General features: G+C 39.7%; 1 protein-coding gene across 8 annotated transcripts in view; it reads left to right on the top strand.

The window, feature by feature from the left end:
* The window catches only part of SENP7 (SUMO specific peptidase 7), a 203,714-nt gene that overhangs the window by 128,709 nt on the left and 55,003 nt on the right, over nucleotides 1-20,002 (top strand). For 4 of the 8 annotated variants that reach the window (XM_019024695.4, XM_019024692.4, XM_063703980.1 and 1 more), the window contains one exon: nucleotides 275-469. The exons of the other annotated variants lie outside the window; for them this stretch is intronic. In XM_019024695.4, coding sequence (XP_018880240.3) covers nucleotides 275-469 — 195 coding nt within the window. The remainder of the gene's footprint in view (nucleotides 1-274; nucleotides 470-20,002) is intronic. 8 annotated transcript variants of the gene reach the window in all.

Genomic DNA, 20,002 nt, shown 5'->3' with positions numbered 1-20,002 from the left:
ATTTTAAGCCTCAGTGGCATCCATTAGTATAATTAAAGACATTGTAGTGGCAGGCTAATCTATGTTATAAGTGATAAGAAACAAGTGCTTCTATAAACCAAAAGATTGTGTTTTTCTAAATTTTTAAGTATTTATGGGTTAATTTCTAGGGTGGTATAATTCGAACAGCTTTCTTGTGCTAAGATGGCAATGATTGAAAATTCAGCTTCCTGGAATACATTTTTTTTAACTGAAAACTTCAGTACAGTACAGTGTTTGTTATTCTATGTGACAGGATACCCAGAGTTATATTGACGAATGTCCTGGGAACGGAGTTAGGAAGAAAATACATAAGGACCCCACCTGTAACTGAGGGAAGTTTGAGTGATACAGACAACTTGCAATCAGAGCAACTTTCTTCATCATCTGATGGCAGCCTAGAATCTTATCAAAATCTAAACCCTCACAAGAGCTGTTATTTATCTGAAAGGTATGTTTAGTGATAACTTTACTCAAAATAATTATATTTATTTTTATGTATCCTTCCCTGTTCTTTTTCACAGATACATTATTGCTAAATGTGAGGTAAATGTGCTCTGATAGCTGGTATTATTTTTCTCCCCTGGTGACTGGAATGGCTATTGGAACCAACAGTCCATGGCTAATAATGTGTTTCAGAAGCACTGGCCACCATACTTGTATTTTGGAAAAATGGATACAGACACTTAATGAAAATCTGGTAACCTATTTCAGTATCCCAGTTTGTCTGGTGTAATTGAAATCCATTCCTCTGACATTAGTCTATTCCCCTCTCTTTTTCTGTTCTATTTGTCCATCTATCCATCTACCCATTCAGTCTTGTCTGTTATTTTGTTTTACTTTAATTTTTTTGAGGCGGAGTCTCGTTCTGTCGCCCAGGCTGGAGTGCAGTGGCATGATCTCGGCTCACTGCAACCTCTGCCTCCCAGGTTCAAGTGATTCTCCTACCTCAGCCTCCCAAGTAGCTGGGACTACAGGCACGTGCCACCACGCCCAGCTAATTTTTTGTATTTTTTAGTAGAGACAGGGTTTCACCGTGTTAGCCAGGATGGTCTCGATCTCCTGACCTCGTGATCTGCCTGCTTCGGCCTCCCAAAGTGCTGGGATTACAGGTGTGAGCCACTGCCCCCGGCCTTGTCCGTTATTTTTATATTCAGACTCTAGAATTTTAACTAGTACTTAGTGCTCAGTAAATAGTTTTTGAATGAATGGCTGAACACATTCCTTAAAAAAATGGTTTGAGATTTTCCATTAACAAATGGAAAAGCTGAATTCCATTGACAAATGTAGCTTGTTGTGCCAATAAGAGAAATGCAGATCTGAAGTTGCCTTTGTTTTAAGCTCTAGGAGAGGATTGTGTGTGGACTGGAAATAAGAAAAAATCTGTGGCACAAAGCTAGGGATGGTCAGTTAGTACATTCTGTTAGATTTATAAACTTCCATTTGCTACAAGCTTCTGAAGCTTCTCTTTTTATTTTCTGTGTTCAGCCTGTAGGATACTTTTTATATAAATGAAAAGTTGATTATCTTAATTATTTTCCCCCCAAACTATCCAAAGCTAACTTCTGGTTTGTATTTCTATTGTAAGCCTAATTACATTAAATAGTACTTATAGTTGCCTTTTTATCTACAACAAATTTTATTATTTAAAACTCTTTATTTTCTATGAATTCTTGAATTTTTCTTCTTTTGGAAAATATTTTCACCTAGGTTCTACTTAATGAATCAGTAACGACAATTTTAACTTTATACTTTATTAGGTCTCTTGCTAAGTTTTCCCCCCAAAATGAGAATTTCAGTGGCATTATTCAGTTACTAAATTTAATGTGTAATTGGGGAAATTAGTAATGTATCTATCAAGTGGCTCATGCCTATGTATCTATCAAGTGGCTCATGCCTATAATCCTAGCCCTTTGGGAGGCTGAGGCACGAGGATCACTTGAGGCGAGGAGTTCAAGACCAGCCTAGGAGGCATAGTGAGATCTTGTTTCTGCTAAAAATGAAAAAAATGAGCCAGATGTGATGGTGCATGCTTGTAGTCTCAGCTACTTGGGAGGCTGAGGTGGGAGGATCGCTTGAGCCCAGGAGTTCAAGATTGCAGTGAGCTATGATAGCCACTGCATCCTAGCCTGGGTGACAGGGCAAGACTCTGTCTCAAAAACAACAGCCGGGTATGGTGGCTCACACCTGTAATCCCAGCACTTTGGGAGGCCGAGGCGGGTGGATCATCTGAGGTCAGGAGTTCGAGGCCAGCCTGACCAACATGGTGAAACCTTGTCTCTACTGAAAATACAAAATTAGCTGGGCGTGGTGGCAGGGGCCTATAATCCCAACCACTCGGGAGGCTGAGGCAGGAGAATTGCTTGAACCCAGGAGGTGGAGGTTGCAGTGAGCTGAGACCACACCATTGCACTCCAGCCTGGGCAACAAGAGCGAAATTTCATCTCAAAAAACACACAAAAAACAATAATAACAACAACAAAAGTACCTATCCACGTTGTAGTATAGCTGTTTATTTCCACCTCCTCTGCTATACCATGAGCTCCTTGAGGAGAAGAGGTATTGTGTCTTATTTGCATTTTTACCTAGGACTTAGCTCAATGTATACTAAATTTTTTGCTCTTGGGTTAATGCTTATGTCATTTAATGTAAAATTCAGTTTTCTGAGTTGTAAACAGAGAAGTAATTTTGAGTGCCCTATGTACCTCACAAAAATGTTCTTTTTCTTTTCTTTTAAATCTCACGTCTGAGAATTCTTTGTGCCCATAAAATAAATGAAAATATTATTGAAGGTACTTTCTGTTGGAGAAAAAGTTGTGACGATTGAGCTTTAAGTCAAATGATGAGCAAAAAAGAAAAAAAAAGATTAAAAGAAAAAACTTATGATGTGCCATTGCCCATGGAACTCAGATGATGTCAGTGCACATTTATGTTGTTAAGAAAAATCACACTTTTGAAGGTTGTATGAAACAATCAAATTGTAATCTGTACGCTTCTGCCTTTATGCCATTCTGGGGCTAAGGTTTAATAATATTAATAGGTATAATATTTCTGGTCATTCCCCAAAACTATTCAGTGGGAACACTAGCTCTCCTTTAAATCCTTTCTAAATAGATGTAGAATTTCCAGGTGGTTTTGATGTGGACCTTAAAAATTCATTCTCTTAGTGACAATTTTATTTGATTCGTGTATTTGGAATAAGCATGAACTTTGGAGCCAGACATCTGGATTAAGATATTAGCTATACTGCTAATACACTGACTTACCTTGGACAGGTTTCTTACCCTGTCTTTAAAGCAGGGATAATAATACACACCTTATTGGGTTAGTGTGCAGATTTAAGGAGATGATCCATGTAAAGTCCCAAGTATAATGCCAGGAAGTTAGTAGGTGATTATTAAAAGTTAGTCACTATTTTTGTGTCTCTCTTATTGGTGCTGATATCAGAAGTATTATTAAAGGATATTACTATAGTTGATGTTACTGAAATCTTCTACAATGAGGGTGCCAGCATGTGTTCCTGAGTCCACTTATCATCATCACCATTGCTGCCAAAGCAATTGTTACGGCTTTGTTAGCCTCCCCATTTAATTTAGCAAATACTGAACTCCTTAAACCAAGCTTTAGTTCTTTCTTCCCTTAAGGTGAATTTGTTAATCTTAACCCTAAGATCATATGGAATTAAAAAAGAGCCCAAATAGCCAAAGCAGTCCTGAGTGAAAAGAATAAAACTGGAGGCATTACACTACCTGACTTCAAAATATATTACAAGGCTATAGTAACCAAAACAGCATGGTATAAAAACAGACCCATAGGCCAATGGAACAGAACAGAGAACCTATAAATAAATACATATATTTACAGCCAGCTGATTTTCAGCAAAAGGTGCCAAGAACATACACTGGGGAAAGGACACCCTCTTCAATAGTGATCCTGGGAAAATATGCAGAAGAGTGAAACTAGACCCCTATCTCTCACCACATATAAAAAATCAACCCAAGATAAATTAAATACTTTAAACGTAAGACCTGAAACTATAAAACTACTGGAAGAAAACATAGGGGACATGCTTCTGGACATTGGTCTAGGCAAAGATTTTTTGACTTAGACCTCACACAGGCAACAACAAAAAATACATAAATGAGACTATATTAAGCTGAATGGCTTCTGCACAGCTAAGGAGCCAACCCATCAACAGAGTAAAGAGACAACTTCCAGAATGGGAGAAAATGTTTGTAAACTATTCATCCAAGAAGGGACTGATACCCAGAATATATGAGGAATCCAAACAACTCAACAGTAAAAATAAACAAATAATCTCACTAAAAAGTGTGCAAGTGACATAAAAAGACATTTCTCAAAAAAAGACATACAAATGACAAACAGGTATGTGAACAGTGCTCAGCATTGCTAAGTGTAAGGGAAAAGCAAATCAAAACTACAATGAGATATCATCTTATCTCAGCTAGAATGGCGGTTAGAAAGACAAAGAATAGCAGATGTTGGCAAGGATGTGGAGAAGAGGGAACTCTCATACACTGTTGGTGGGAATGTAAATTGGTGTAACTATTATGGAAAGCAGTATGGAGATTTCTCAGAAAAATAAAATAGATTAAAAAAAAAGAAACAAAAAAGAAAAAAAACAAATTTTAAAAAGAAGTCCCAGCTACTCGGGAGGCTGAGGCAGGAGAATGGCGTGAACCTGGGAGGCGGAGCTCACAGTGAGCCGAGATCGCGCCACTGCACTCCAGCCTGGGCGACAGAGCCAGACTCCGTCTCAAAAAAAAAAAAAAAAAAATTTAAAAAGAAACATAAAAATAGAACCACTGTACAATCCAGTAGTCCTGCTACTGGTATTTATCTAAAGGAAAGGAAGTCAATATACCAAAGAGATACATGCACCTACCATGTTTTTTTGCAGTACTATTCACCATAGCAAAGATACAGAATCAACTTAAGTGTCCCATCAGTGGATAATGAAAATACGGTGTCGGTATACACAATGGAATACCATTCAGCCGTACAAAAGAATGAAATCCTGTCATGTGCAGCAACATGGATAGAACTAGAGGTCATTACATGAAATAAGACAGGCACAGAAAGATAAATGTTGGATGTTCTCTCTCACATGTGAGAGCTTAAATAAGTTGATCTCATAGAGGCAGAGAGTAGAATTATAAACACTAGAGGCTGGGAAGTGTATGTGTGGTGGGGGGCAATGGAGAGAATTTGGTTAATGGCTACTATATAGTTAGATAGCAATAATATGTTTTAATATCCAGTAGCGGAGTAGGGTGACTGTAGTGCATTGTATATTTTAAAATAGCTAGAAGAGAGGAATTGAAATGTTCCCAACACATGGAAGTGATAAATACTTGAGGTGATGGATACCCCAGATAATTTGACTTGATCATTACACATTCTGTGCATGTACCAAATACGATATGTACCCGTGAGAATGAGTTGTTATAAACCTGTTCGTCCTATTTAGTCTTTTTGCACACTTCTGCTTCCTCTTACACTTTTCTACCATGCTATGAAGAGCAGGAAGCCCTCCCTAGAAGCTGCCAGATGTAGCCACCCAGTCTCAAACTTTTCAGCTTGATTAGCTGTGAGCTAAATAAATTTCTATTCATTATATTGTATTACCTGGTCTCAGGTATTCAGTTACAGCAACACGAAACAGACTAAGACATTTATATTTCCCTAATTAGTGAAGTTGAGCATTTTTTCATATGTCTATTGGACATTTGTATATCTTCTTTTGATAAATGTCTATTCATTCTGTTACCCATTTTTAAAATTGGATTATTTGTTTTCTTTTTATAGAGTTGTTTGAGTTCCCTTACATGTTTTAGATATGTCTGTATCCCTAGTGAGATGTATGATTTGTGACTATCTCCCAATCTATAGGTTGTCTCTCCACTCTGAAAATGATTTCATTGGTTGTACAAAAGCTTTTAATTTTGATGTAATCCCTTTTGTCTGTTTTTTGCTTTTGTTACCTGTGCTTTTTGGGTGGAATCTAAAAAATCATTGCTCAGACCAATGTCATATAGTTATTCCCCTGTTTTGGAAATTTTACATTTTCAGGTCTTATGGTTAAATTTTTAACCCATTTTGAGTAGATTTTTGTATATGGTGAGAAATAGGGGTATAGTTTCATTCTTCTGCATATGGGTATTTAGTTTTTCCAGCAACATTTATTGAAGAGGGTATCCTTTTGCAGTATATGTTCTTGGTGCCTTTGTTGAAAGTCAACTGGCTCTAAATATGGGGATTTACTTCTGGGTTTTCTATTCTGTTCCATTGGTCTACGTATTTGTTTTTTAAAGAGACGGGGTCTTGCTTTGTCATCCAGACTGTAGTGCAGTCCATGATCATAGTTCACTGTACCCTTGAACTCCTGACTTCAAGCAATCTTCCCTCCTCAGCCTCCTGAATAGCTGGGACTACAGATGTGTACCACCACACCCAGCTGTTTTTATACCAATGTCATGCTGTTTTGGTTACTATAGCTTTGTAATATATTTTGAAGTCAGATAGTGTGATGCCTCCAGCATTGTTCTTTTTGCTCAGTATTGCTTTGGTTATTTGGTGTCTTTTGTGGTTCCATGTGAATTTTTGGATTGGTTTTTCTGTTTCTAGGAAGAATATCATTGGCATTTTGATTGGGATTGCATTTTATTTGTAGATTGCTTTGGGAAGTATGGTCATTTTAACACTATTAGTTCTAATCCATGAGCTTGGGATATCTTTCCATTTGTTTATGTCCTCTTTAATTTCTTTCATTAGTGTTTTGTAGTTTCCAATTTAGAGATCTTTCAACTCTGTGGTTAAATTTATTCGTAGTTATTTTATTCTGTAGCTATTCTAAGTGGAATTACTTTATTTTTTTTCCAGCTAGTTCGTTGCTGGTATATGCTACTGATTTTTCTATGTTGATTCAGTGTCCTGCAATTTTAATGAATTTATTAGTTTTTGGATGGAGTTTTTGGATGGAGTATTTAGGTTTTTCTATGTGTATGGTCATGTCATCTGGAAAGAGGGATAATTTGACTACCTCTTTTCTAATTTGGATGCCCTTTATTTCTTTTTCTTACCTAATTGCTCTGGATAGGACTTCTAGGACTGTGCTGAATAAGAGTCGTGAAGGTGGGCATCCTTGTCTTGTTCCAGTTCTTTGAGGAAAGGCTTCCAGATTTTATTCAATCAGTATAATTTGGCTGTGTATTTGTCATATAAGGCCTTAATCATGTTGCAGTGTGTTACTTCTGTGCCTATTATTTTGAGGGTTTTTATCATGGGGAGATATTGAATATTATCAAATGCTTTTTTTGCATCTGTTGAGGTGATCACATGGTTTTTGCCCTTCGTTCTAATATGAGGTATCACAATTATTGATTTGTTTGTGTCTTGCATCCCTGAGATAAATCTCACTTGATCATGGTGCATTATCTTTTTTGATGTGTGGTTGGATTCTGTTTGCTAGTATTCTGTTGAGGATTTTTGCATCTGTGTTGCTCATATTGGCCTGAACTTTTTTTCTCATGTCCTTGTATAGTTTTGTTATCAGGGTAGTGCTGGCCTTGTAGAATGAGTTAGATAAAATTTCCTCCTCTTAAGTTGTTTGGAGTGGTTTGAGAAGAATTGGTGTTAGTTCCTCTCTATAAGATTGATAGAATTCAGCAATAAAACTGTCCAGTCCTGGGCTTTTCTTTGTTGATAGACCTTTTATTACTGCTTTGATCTTGTTGCTTGTTACTGGTACGTTCAGGTTTTCTCTTTCTTCCTGATTCAATCTTGTAGGTTGTATGTCTCTAGGAATTTTTCAGTTTCCTTGAGATTTTCCAGTTTGCTGGCATATACTTGTTCATAATATCCTCTAAGTATTCTTTGTATTTCTGTGGTATCAGTTTTAATGCCTCCTTTTTTTTGTTTCTGATTGTATTTATTTCGGTGTTCTTTCTTGTTTTTTTTTTAATCTTGGTTGGTGTAGCCAGAGATTTTTGTTTGTCTTTAAAAAACAATTTTTCATTATGTTGATCCTTTTAATTTTTCTTACTATATTTCCTTTAGTTCTTCTATGACTTTATTATCTTTTTGTTTCTACTAATTTTGGGTTTAGTTTGTTATTACTTTTCTAGTTTTTTGAGATGCATCATTTGGTTGTTTATTTGAAATCTTTCTACTTTTTGATTTAGGTGTTTACTGCTATAAATTTCCCTCTTAGCACTGCTTTTGCTGGATCCCATATGTTATGGTATGCCGTATTTCTGTTTTCATTTGTTTTAATACTTTTTAAATTTCTTTTTTATTTTTTTCCCTTGATCCAGTGGTTCTTCAGGAGCATGTTGTTTAAGTTCCATATACAGTTTCTAAAGTTCCTTTGTTGCTGATTTCTAGTTTTATTTCATTGCAGTCTCAGAAGATAGTTGATATGATTTTGATTTTTAAAAAGTTATTGAGATTTGTTTTGTGTCTTAACATATGGTCTATCCTGGAGAATGTTCCATATGCTGATGAGAAGAATGTATATTCTGCAGCCATGGGTGAAATGTTTTGTAAATGTCTGTTAGGCCCATTTGATCAGTAGTGTAGATTAAGTCTGATGCTTTGTTGTTCAATTTCTGTCTTGATGATCTGTCCACTGCTGAGAGTAGGGTGTTGAAATCCCCCATTATTTTTGTATTGGAATCTGTCTCTTCTTTTAGATCTAATAATATTTGCTTTATATTTCTGTGTTCTCTAATATTAAGTGCATGTATATTTGGAATTATATCCTCTTAGCTTATCTCTTTATCATTATATAATGTAGTTCTTTGTCTCTTTTTACAGTTTTTGACTTAAAGTCTACAAATGGAAACCAAAAGCATGACTTAAAATTTGCAAATGGAAACCGAAAGCAGTCTTAAAGTTTGATGTATGTATAGCTGCTCTTGCATGCTTTTGGTTTCCATTTGTGTGGAATGTATTTTTTTTTTTTCGGTCAATGTATGTCTTTATAGGTGACGTGAGTAGGGAGCATACAGTTGGGTCATTTTAAAAAAATGGATTCAGCCAGTTCATGTCTTTCTGGGTTTTTTTTTTTTTTTTGAGACAGAGTCTCGCTCTGTTGCCCAAGCTAGAGTGCAGTGGCACAATCTCGACTCACTGCAACCTCCGCCTCCCAGGTTCAAGCAGTTCTCCTGTCTCAGACTCCCAAGTAGCTGGGACTACAGATGCCCACCACCATGCCTGGCTAATTTTTGTATTTTTAGTAGAGATGGGGTTTCACCATATTGGTCAGGCTGGTCTCTAACTCCTGACCTCAGGTGATCCACCCGCCTCAGCCTCCCAAAGTGCTGGGATTACAAGCGTGAGCCACTGTGCCTGGCTCATATATTTCAAGTTGGCAATTTAATTCCTTTACATTCAGGCTATTATTAATAGATGAGGACTTAACTCCTGCATTTTGTAAATTATTTTCTGGGTGTTTTGTATATCCTTTTTTTCTTTCTTCCACTTTTATCATTTATCACTTCAGTTTGGTGGTTTTCTGTAGTGACAGTGTTCAACTCCTTTGTCATTTTCATTTGTGTATCTGTTCAACAGTTAGTTTTGTACTTTTAGGTATGTTCATTATTTTAGATAGTGCCATTTTGCTTCTGGGTGTAGGATTTTCTTAAGCATTTAATGTAAGTAGGGCCTGTCTAGTGGTGAAGAGTTCCCTCAGCTTTTGCTTGTCTGGGAAAAACTCTTACTCATTTATGAAGGATAACTTTGCTAGGTATAGTATCCTTGGCTGGCAGTTTTTTTTTTTCTTTTAGTACTTTGAATATATCATCTCATTCTCTTCTGGCCTGCATGTTTTCTGTGGAGAAATCTGCTGTTTGTTTGTTGGAGATTCTCTTATAAGTGTCTAGACATGTTTCTTTTGCTGTTCTTAGAATTTTCTTGTTGTCTCTGACTTGGTAGTTTGACCATGATGTGCTGCGGAGAAGACCTTTGTATTGTATCTATTTGAGGATCTCTGTATTTCCTGTGTCTGTATGTCTAAATCTCTTGTTAGATTTGAAGGCTGAGGTGGGAGGATTGCTTGAGCCCAGGAGTTCAAGGCTGCAGTGAGCTAGGATTGCACCACTCTAGCTTGGGTGGCTGAGGGAGACCCCACCTCTAAAAAAGTAAAAATTAAAAATAAAATAATAAAAATAAATCTTTTGCTCAACTTGGGAAGTTTTCAGCTATTATTTCTTGAAGTATGTTTTCTATCCCTTTGTTTTTTCTCTTTGCCTTCTGGGACATTGAAAATGGAATATTTGGTCATTTTATGGTGTCTTATATGTCATGTAGGCTTACTTCATTTTTTAATTCTTTTTTTCTTTTTTTATGTGTCTTTTTTCAGAAGATCTGTCTTTAAGTTCAGAAATTCTTGGTCTAGTCTATTGTTGAAGCCTTTGATTGTATTTTTTGTTTCATTAATTGGATTCTTAAGTTCCAGGATTTCTGTTTAGTTCTTTTTTTTTCTTGATATCTATTTATTTCCTGAATTTCCCCTTCAGATCCTGAATTGTTTTCCTAATTTCTTCATATTATATATTTGTGTTCTCTTATATCTCTCTCAGTTTAAAAAAATCATTATTTTGAATTCTTTTTCAGATATTTTATGGATTTCCTTTTCATTGAAATATGTTATTGGAGAATTATTATATTCCTTTGTACATGTCATGTTTCCTTTTTCATGTTTCTTATGTTCTTACATTGATATCTGCACATCTGCTTGAACAGTTATTTCTTCCAATTTTATGTATTAGCTTTTGTAGGGAAACTTTTTCCTGTAGATGTGTATATATAGTGTTGCTTGAGTAAGATGCTATGGCTTTGATTCTGTCCAGATGGGCATTATGGTGCAGTCTGTGTATAATTTTTTTGGCTATAATCAACGTCAGTGGTGTCTGTGTTCCTCAGTGGCTTAGGTTTTTGTTGTTAGTGGAGGCTGTGGTGAGGCTCTGCTGAGATGGAGACTCCAAGCAAGCTGGCCCTTAGATACCTGTGGTGGTGGTGGCAGGCTGGATGTGCTGGTCCTTGGACCCCCAGGCTTCTAACAGTTGTGCTGGTGGTGGCAGGTCCTGGTGGGCCAGTTCTTGGGCCTTCAGGTGGGCTTGCTCAGGTGTCATGGTGGCAGTGGTGGTTCATAGACTTTTGTGATGTGTGAGTGGCATTGGTGATGGTAGTAGCTGTGACTGGTCAATCCTTATTCCTTAAGCACTGCACAAGTGGGTGTCTGTGGTGGCTGGGCTAGCCAGTCCCCGAACTTCCAGGAGGCATCTGCAGGAACTGCCAGCAGGCTGGGTGGGCCTATGCCTAGGCTCCCAGACAGTGCATGTCAGGTAGGCTTGTACTCAGTCCGCCAGAAGCCATGTGCAGGAGCCATTGGTGGTGTGCTCCCTAGTCGATCCCTAGTCCCCCTGACAATACATGTGCTCATTGGCAGTGATGGCAGTGGGTAAGATGGACTTGTCCTCTAGCCCCACTGATGGTGTGTGCAGATGGTTACAGATGGGGCAGGTTGATTTTCAGGCTCCCGGAAGAATCATGGGGGTAATGACTTAAGCGGTGGCTGGCAGGAAGTACCTGTCCTCATGCTCCCTGATGGAGTGCGCAGGCAGTGGCTGTGGCAACCTGGGTGTGTCATTTCCCAGGCCTCTGGATGGCGCACTGTGGTGCTGGCAATGGTGGTCATGATGGCTCTGTGGACACCAGCAGTGGTGGGCAGGGAAGGCCCCAGGTCCCTGAATGATGTGTGTGGGTGCCGCCAGCAGAAGTTGTGAGGGGGCAGGTCTCTAGTCAGGCTCCCCAGTGGTGTGTGCAAGGCTCTGGCCATAATGGGTGGGTTGGGTTAATCCTTAGACGTGTTGACAGTGCACTTGGGTGCCAGCAGTGGTATTGGGTGGGGTGGGCCTGTTTTCAGGCCCCAGAATGGCTCATGCTGCCTGTGATGTTGGTGGGTGGGGTAGGCCTCTTGTCAGGCCTCTCAATGGTATGTGCTGGTACTGGTGGTAGTTGGTGTGGTGGGTTGATTTTTTTAATCCCTGGACAGCACATTCATGTGCTAATGGTGGCAGTGAGCAGGGCTGACCTAGTCTTATGCTGTCTGATTGTGCATGTGGGCACCGGCTGCATTGGGTAGGGCTGGTTGCTTCCCAGGTCCCTGAACCATGCACTCAGGCCCTGGTGATGGTGGCAGTGGCCAGGGAAGGCATGTACTCAGTCCCCTGTATGGTGCACATGGGTGCCAGCAGCAGCAGTTGTTAGGGTCCATTGATTCCCAGGCTCCCAGATGATGTACTTGGGTGCCAACATTGGTGGCGTTGGCAGGGCTTGCCTATTTTTAGGCCCCTGTATGGCATGTGCTAGTGCCTGCAGCAGGTAGGAGACACTTATTCTGGGGGCCTGGGATGTCAGCTGGGAAGGCTGGTCCCCAGACCCTCTGAAGATGTGTGCAGATGTTGTAGCAGCTCTGTCCCTGGAGGGAGCTGGGTTGCTGTTAGTGCCTAGGCAGGCACCTCTCAGGCTTTGGGAGAACATGCTTTGACTCCTTTTGTCCTGGGGGCAACCTTCCTGGAGCATTGCACTACTTGTTTTCTGGCACGCAGGATACTGTCTGGGCTAGAGTGCTGGGGATCTGGCCACACTACTGGTTCCAGCCAACCTTGTAATGCTGCAGCCTTCTAGGTGGATTTGGGGAATGTTAGCAGGCCTTCAGGGATGTGGAAATAGAGGTGCTGTTGGGCCTCAGGGCATGATGTCATCTGTTGGTAACTAGGCTCTCAAAATGGTGCTGCGTTGCAGCTGCTTGAGTCTCAGGGGATGTGTGGGATCCAGCATGATCTCTCCCTATTGAACAGTGCAGTTATGTGGACTCCAGGCAGCCCCCATATTAGTCTCAGGTCCTGCCAGGGCCAAGGGGCTCTCCTTTACCTAGGATTACAAGAGTCTTCAGTGGAACATGGACTTCCGGGGATTTCTTGCTTACCTTTTCTTCACAGCAAGGAGTCTGTCCTGGCTCTGAGTGCATCTTAGCCAGGACAATTGCTTCATTTCCCTTTTTCTGTGCCTGAGAGATTCCCTGTCAGTTCTCTGCTGAATTACAGTGTTATTTTTTAGGAGCTCTATTTGATAGGTGGTTATCTAACAGCTGTTTTGGTTCTTAATTGTGGAGGAGGCAAGTGCCAGATACCTCTAGTCAGCCTCTTGAAGCCCCCTCATTAATTTTTTTTTATCCATGTATTCTTGTAGTTCACTGACGTTCTTTAAGAGGATTATTCTGTATTTCCTATCTGTCCTTTCACAGATCTTTCTTCAAGGTCCTGTTGTTAGTGGCTTTGCTCATTTTATTTTGGAGGTGTCTTGATATCCTGATTTTTCTGATCCTTGTGTCCTTGTCTTGTTGTCTGCTCATTTGAGGAGAGCTACCTTTTTTAGTTTTTACAGTTTTGGCAGAGATGGACCTTCACCATTTAGTCTGGCTTATAATTCTAGATGTGTCAGCTGGTAATAATCCTTGGTAGACAGAGTTTGCTGTTGGGTTCTCTAGATGACTGGGGTGCTGCCTTTGCTCTGAGTTTGGGTAGGTCAGCTGACTGGGCTTTGCTATCGACTGAGAGCACTGGAGGAGCTCTGCGATTCATTTGAGCTCTGGATGGTAGTGCAATTGTCTTAGATGGAGAGGGTCACAAGATGTATTCTCTGGCTGTGTGATACTGCTATTTGAGTTCAGCAGTTGGATGGGGTTGCAGGAGAGGCCCTAAGTTTAGGTGGAGTTGCCCATCAGATGGATAGGACCACCTGCTTTGCTAAGTAAAAATGCATAGTTGACGTTAGACTCTGCCTATGTGGGGCCTTGGTGTAGGCTTTGAAGCTGGACTGAGCACTGTTTAATCTCCTAAATGTGGCAGATTTAGCCCCTGCCTTTTGCCATAATCTGCTGTAGTGGTCATCCTTGTCCTTGGGTGGGGTCTGAGGGTGGGCTTTGAGGTTGTGGGGAGTGTTCACTTCATTTACTTATGTGTAATTCCTCATGAGAAGACATTCAAGGTATTTTTTTTGTCTATATGTCAATGCTTCAGTAAGTGGCACATATATATATACTGTATGTATACACACACACATGCACACACACACATCTCCATATATTTATTCTAGTAAATCCTTTCAGTTTGAATCTGTTATACTCTAACAAGATTAGGTGTTACGATTAAACTTTTTTTGATAAGCCGTAGGCAAAAATATATAATTGTTTTCATTAAATTGTCTTCATTTCATTCGTCTTTTATTTTTTGTATTAGGCCATTCTTGCACTGCTATTAGTGAAATACCCAATACTGGGTAGTATGTAAGAAATGAGGTTTAATAGGCTCACAGTTCTACAGACTGTACAGGAAGCATAGCAGTATCTGCTTCTGGGGAGACCTCAGGAAGCTTACAATCGTGGTGATGTCACAGGATCCTTGTGGTGTTGCTTCGCCAGCTGGTGACCTCTTTGCCTGAGTTTTACTTGGGTCTGCTGGGCTTGTTCTGCCCACTTGGCCTGGCAGGCTGTGCTTGGCTCCCACTACTGGCCCAGATTCCATACCTGCCAACGGCGAGCCAGGTGCAGAGTGGCGAGGGGTGTGTGAACGAGTGAGTGCTGGGTCTGGCCACTGTGCACAGCCAGGCGTGTCGGCTGTGGTGGGACGGGCAGCTCCAGGTGCTGGCACGGGTGCTGGCTTCCCACAAGATTGCAGTTGGACCAGTCGTACTGCAAGTGGCTTCCACTGCTGGCACTGGGGATTGAGGTGGTGCCCAGAAGCTTGGAGACACCAGGAACTGCAGAGCCCCAAAGAGGGTGTCACAGCCCTGGCTAGGGGAACTCTTAGGTGGGCTCCCTTAAGGGCCACAGCTCTTCTTTCCTTCTGTCTTCTCTTCTTCTAGTCGCCCGCAATGTGGCAAGAGTGTGTAGCACCCTTTTTAGCCCTGTTTGTATTATAGCTCTTCCAGTCCTGCCACTTGGCAGGTCCTGAATTCTTGTCCTGTGTTCAGGAAGAATTAGGTACGTGGACAACTGGAGGGTGAGTAAGGTAAAGTGGTGTTTTATTGAGTGACAGTACAGCTCTCAGGAGACCTGAAGTGGATAGCTCCTATTTGCAGGCAGGTGATCCTGTCGAGTATACAGCTCTCAGCTGAGAGGGGACCCACAGTGGGTAGCTTCTCTCTGCAGGCAGGTAGTCCTGATATCTGCCCAAGTCTGGCTGAGTCCAGGGGTTTTTATGGGCTTTGGAGGGTAGGAGGTGCATGCTTATTGGTCCATAGGCAGCCATGGCTCAGCCTGGAGAAAGCACCATAAGTTGTCACTCTGGTCCACGGAACTGGGAGCCTGGGCCCCAGACTTCAGGCTGTCCCAGGCCTGAAGGAGGGGCTTCACTGGGGACACTCCCCTTTCTGCCCAGGAGCTGGTCTGCCTCCCACTGCCATCAACCTCCTATCCCCAGTGCCCAGGCAGTTCATGCTGAGGGGTGCCTGCAGGCCCACACTGAGCTGTCCTCAGCATCCCCTTCCCTCCTGTGCTCATTGGCCCCCAAAGTCCAGAGGGGGCTGAGGTGGCAGGGGGCTGGCATGTACCCGAGCATGTGTACACCTGGCCAGGTTGTGACAGCGCCTCGCCTTGGCCTCAACTTTGCTCTAGAATTGGAGTGGGCACTGAGAGTGGAGAGGCTGGGCGGTGGGAGCAGACACTTCTGAGTGTGTGGGGGCATGGGGGCCTTCCTGGGCCCCTTAGAGTACAGGAATGCCCAGGTTTGCAGCTGTGGCTATGTGGCTGCAGCAGTGCTGGGGAAGGCAGGACTCCCGCCCCTCCAACTTGGAAGGGGGATGGGGCTTCTGCCTGTTCCCAGCTCCCACCAGCTCTGTGGAATTTGCAGTCCCGGCTGTGCCTCCCCCACTGCAGCCGGCCTCTTTGCAGCAGCTGCTCCAGATGGGCTGCTGCTGCTGCCATCAGTGGAAAGCAAAGGGGGAGCAGGCACATCACATGGTGAAAGCAGGAGCAAGAGAAAGAGTGGGGAGGCTGCTACACACTCTTAACCAGATGTAGCAAGAACTCACTCACTTATCATGAAGACGGCACCAAGCCGTGAAGGATCTGCTCCCATGACCTAAACACCTCTCACCAGGCCTCACCTCCAGCGTGGGGATATAATTCACCATGAGATTTGGTCAGGGACAATTATCCAAACTTAATCATTTTTAGTGAATATGTTTTAAAAAATTTCTTATATGAGTTTCTGTTAGTATTTGTCCTTATTAGGGTGCTCATCTCTTATTCATTTTAAAAACTCTCATTAAAGGTATTGACTCTTTGTAATATGTATTGTAAATTGTTTTTCAAGTTTGCTATACTACACTTTCTTTATAGTATCTTTGATATAGAAGACTTTTAGTTTATTTTGCAAAATATGTTAGTGTTTAACTCCTGTGTTTTGGCTTATCCCTGGCAAGACCTCTTTAACCCCAAATATGGAGATAAGTCAGCCAGCTACTGTTCTCATTTGTACTGCTTTAGATGAGCTATCAGTTCCTGAACAAGTCTGTAGATTACTTTCCTAATTGAAGTTCTGATTCTTTTTTTGCCCTTCCATTATAAATATTTATTAAGAACTCCCTTTTAGGTCAGACTGAGCAGAATGTTTTAGTATTTTTAAATTTTACTTCCCATTGGGATTTTTAGAAATATTTTATAACTGCTAATGTAAAGAAGTCTAATTTAATTTCCAAATAATATATACCGAATTGTATTAGAAAATAGGCTTGGGTGTGGTGACTCATACCTGTAATCTCAGTGCTTTGGGAGGCCAAGATAGGAGGACGGCTTGAGGTCAGGAGTTCAAGATCAGCCTGGGAAGCATAGCAAGACCCTGTCTCTACAAAAAAACTTTTAAAAAAAGAATTAGTCAGGTGCAGTACTGTGTGCCTGTAGTCCTATCTACTAAGAAAGCTGAAGCTGGAAGGTCGCTTGAGCCCAGGAGTTAGAGGTAACAATGAGCGATGATCAAGCCACTGCACTCCAGCATGGGTGACACGGTGAGACCCTGTACCTAAAAATAGAAAAAAGAAAAATATTTCATAAAATTATGTTTTACAAAAGTAATAAAGGTTTTATTGTAGCTAGCCACTCAGCAGGGATTGGTAATTAGCCTTGAGTGAAAGGGATCAAATTGCTATTTTAAATTGCAAGACTCTAATATAGACTTCCAACAGAGGGAGCCCAAAGCTTTTAAATGGAAGTGGAGGAGGTTTCATTTTTATTAATGTATTCCAGCTCTGTCATAGTTTCCTATATTCATGTCAGTTGATTTTCTTTTTAAGCTTTCCTTTGATAATTTGGTAATGACAATAATCCACATAAACACTAAAGAAGATACTCTATTTTGAGATGATTTTCCCCTGTTAACTTAAAATTTCTCTTCTATGTTTTATGTCGTAAATTTTCTTCTGACTAGCAATTTTAAAAACACTGATACAAATAGTACACATATCCTAAGTTCAACTCCTTTATGCTAGAAAAATTAGTCAGTTTTGAATAAAATTACTAATAATGATACTCATTTGCACAGTTAACTCTTGAACATTTGCATTATATGGTTATCACTTTTCAAAATAATATTTCATTATTATCTATATGTAATTTATGTAAACATTTAAACTTTTTTTCCCTAATTTGAACAATAATGCATATTTATATTAAAAGATATATAGAAAAGTATGAAATCGATATTACCCATAATCCATTCCTCAATAATAAGCATTGATAATATTTTGATATGCTTTCATCTAAATATTTTTCTGGATTAAATGATTATAATCATGAAAAATGGTGTTATTTTTATTCATTTCACACTATCCTATTTTGATATTAATCTTTACTGTAGGCCTATGAGATAGATAGGAGAGCAATTAATATTTCTATTTTATAAATGTGGAAACTTTTTGAGGTTCAAAGATTAAGTGGCAGAGGTAGAACTATAACACAGGTCTAATATATATCAGATGCATTTAAGTTAAAAAACATAATGTTAAAATAAACACCCAAATGTTCACCTTCTATTAAAAAATAGACTATTATCAGTATCACCGGAGCCTTCTGTGTTCCTCACTTTGCCCATTCTGTCCCATTCCCATGCATTCGCCTTAGAATTAACCACTTTTCTGAATTTTAAGTTTTATATAATTGTGAACTTTAGAAAAATGATTCAGGTTACTGAACAATATGTATTACATGGCATACATTTTTTTTGCCTAACATCTTTGTGAGATTCATTCATGTTGATGCATAGAGCTAGAGATCATCCAGTTTTACTTACGTATTTATTGTATTAATATTAAAAATAGATCTACCTACTTTTTATTGATGGAGTTTGGATTGTATCCAGTTTTTTTTCTCTCATAAACAATGCTCCTTTGGACATTTTCATTTTATATGTGTTGCCAGTAAATAGTATGTATCTGGATACTTCTCTTTTTACATTCAGTCTACATTTATTTTTAACTATAAGGCATAGTCTGTTTATATTTTAAACTACTATTTTTCTTTATGCTTTTTATTTGGTCTGCTTGACTTTTTTTCCTTTCTTGTATTTTTTTTTTTTTTTTAGAGATAGGTCTTGCTATGTTGCCCAGGCTGGAGTGCAGTGGCTATTTACAGGCATGATTATAGTGCACTACAGCCTTGAACTCCTGGCCTCAAGTCAGCCTTCGAAGTAGCACACTATAGGTGTGCACCACTGTGCCCCACCCATTCTTGTATTTTAAAAATTAGTTTTGTTTTGTGTGTGTGTGTGGGTGGGGGTGGTTTGCTTTACGTTTTAGAAGATTTAGACTCTTTCTATTTTTAAATAGTTTTCTATAAATTATAATATACTTGATAGACCTATCAAAGTCCAAAGTTAATTAGTATCTGTGTTCTCATAGAGACTTTAATCTATTTTAAGTACATTCACATTATTGTACAACCATTACCACCATTCATTTTCAGAACTTTTTTCATTTTTACCAAACTGAAACTCTATATCTGTGAAACAGGAACTCCTCATTCCTCTCTCCCCCTAAACCCTGACAGCCACCATTCTACTTTCTGTTTCTATGATTTCATGACCCTAAGTACCTTAAATAAGTGGAATCACAGTATTTGTCCTTTGCTAACTGACTTATCTCGCTTAGCATAGTGTCTTAAAAGTTCATCTATGTTGCAGCATGTGTCAGAATGTTCTTCCTTTTTAAGGCTGACTATATTCCATTTTATGTATCAACTAAATTTTGTTCTATTCATCTGTTGATAGATAGTGGTGTTGCTTCTACATTTTGGCTATTGTGTATAATGCCATTATGAACGTGGGTGTTCAGTGTGTGTTTGTATCTCTCCTTTAAGTTCTTTTGGGTATATATCCAGAAGTGGAAGTGCTGGATCATATGGCAATCTATTTTTAGCTTTTTGAGGAAACATCATACTATTATTCATAGTGGCTGCACCATGTTACATTGCCACCAGCAGTGCACAAGGGTTCCAGTTACTCCATATCTCGCCAATACTTGTTTTCGTTTTTTTGATAATAACCATCCTAATGCATGTGAGGTGGTATCTCATTGTGATTTTGATTTTCATTTTCCTAATGAGTAGTGATATTGAACATCTTTTCGTGTTGTTGGCCATTTATATGTCTTCTTTAGAGAAATGTTTATTCAAGTACTTTGCCTGCTTTTGAATTGGATTTTTTTTGTAAGTTGTAGGATTTCTTTATATATTCTGGATACTGATCCCTTAATAGATATGGGATTTGCAAATATTTCATCTCATTCTGTGGGTTGCCTTTTTACTCTGATGAAGTCTACTTAATCTGTTTCTTTAGTTGACTGTGCTTTTGTTGTCATATCCAGAAATGTTAACAAATCTAATGTGAAGATTTTCCCCTATGTT

The sequence above is a fragment of the Gorilla gorilla genome, chromosome 2 (assembly GCF_029281585.2).
Source record: "Gorilla gorilla gorilla isolate KB3781 chromosome 2, NHGRI_mGorGor1-v2.1_pri, whole genome shotgun sequence".
In the NCBI taxonomy this organism is placed as follows: Eukaryota; Metazoa; Chordata; class Mammalia; order Primates; family Hominidae; genus Gorilla; species Gorilla gorilla.
The sequence above is the reverse complement of the archived record's forward strand: the minus strand, read 5'-3'. Positions and strand labels throughout refer to the sequence as shown.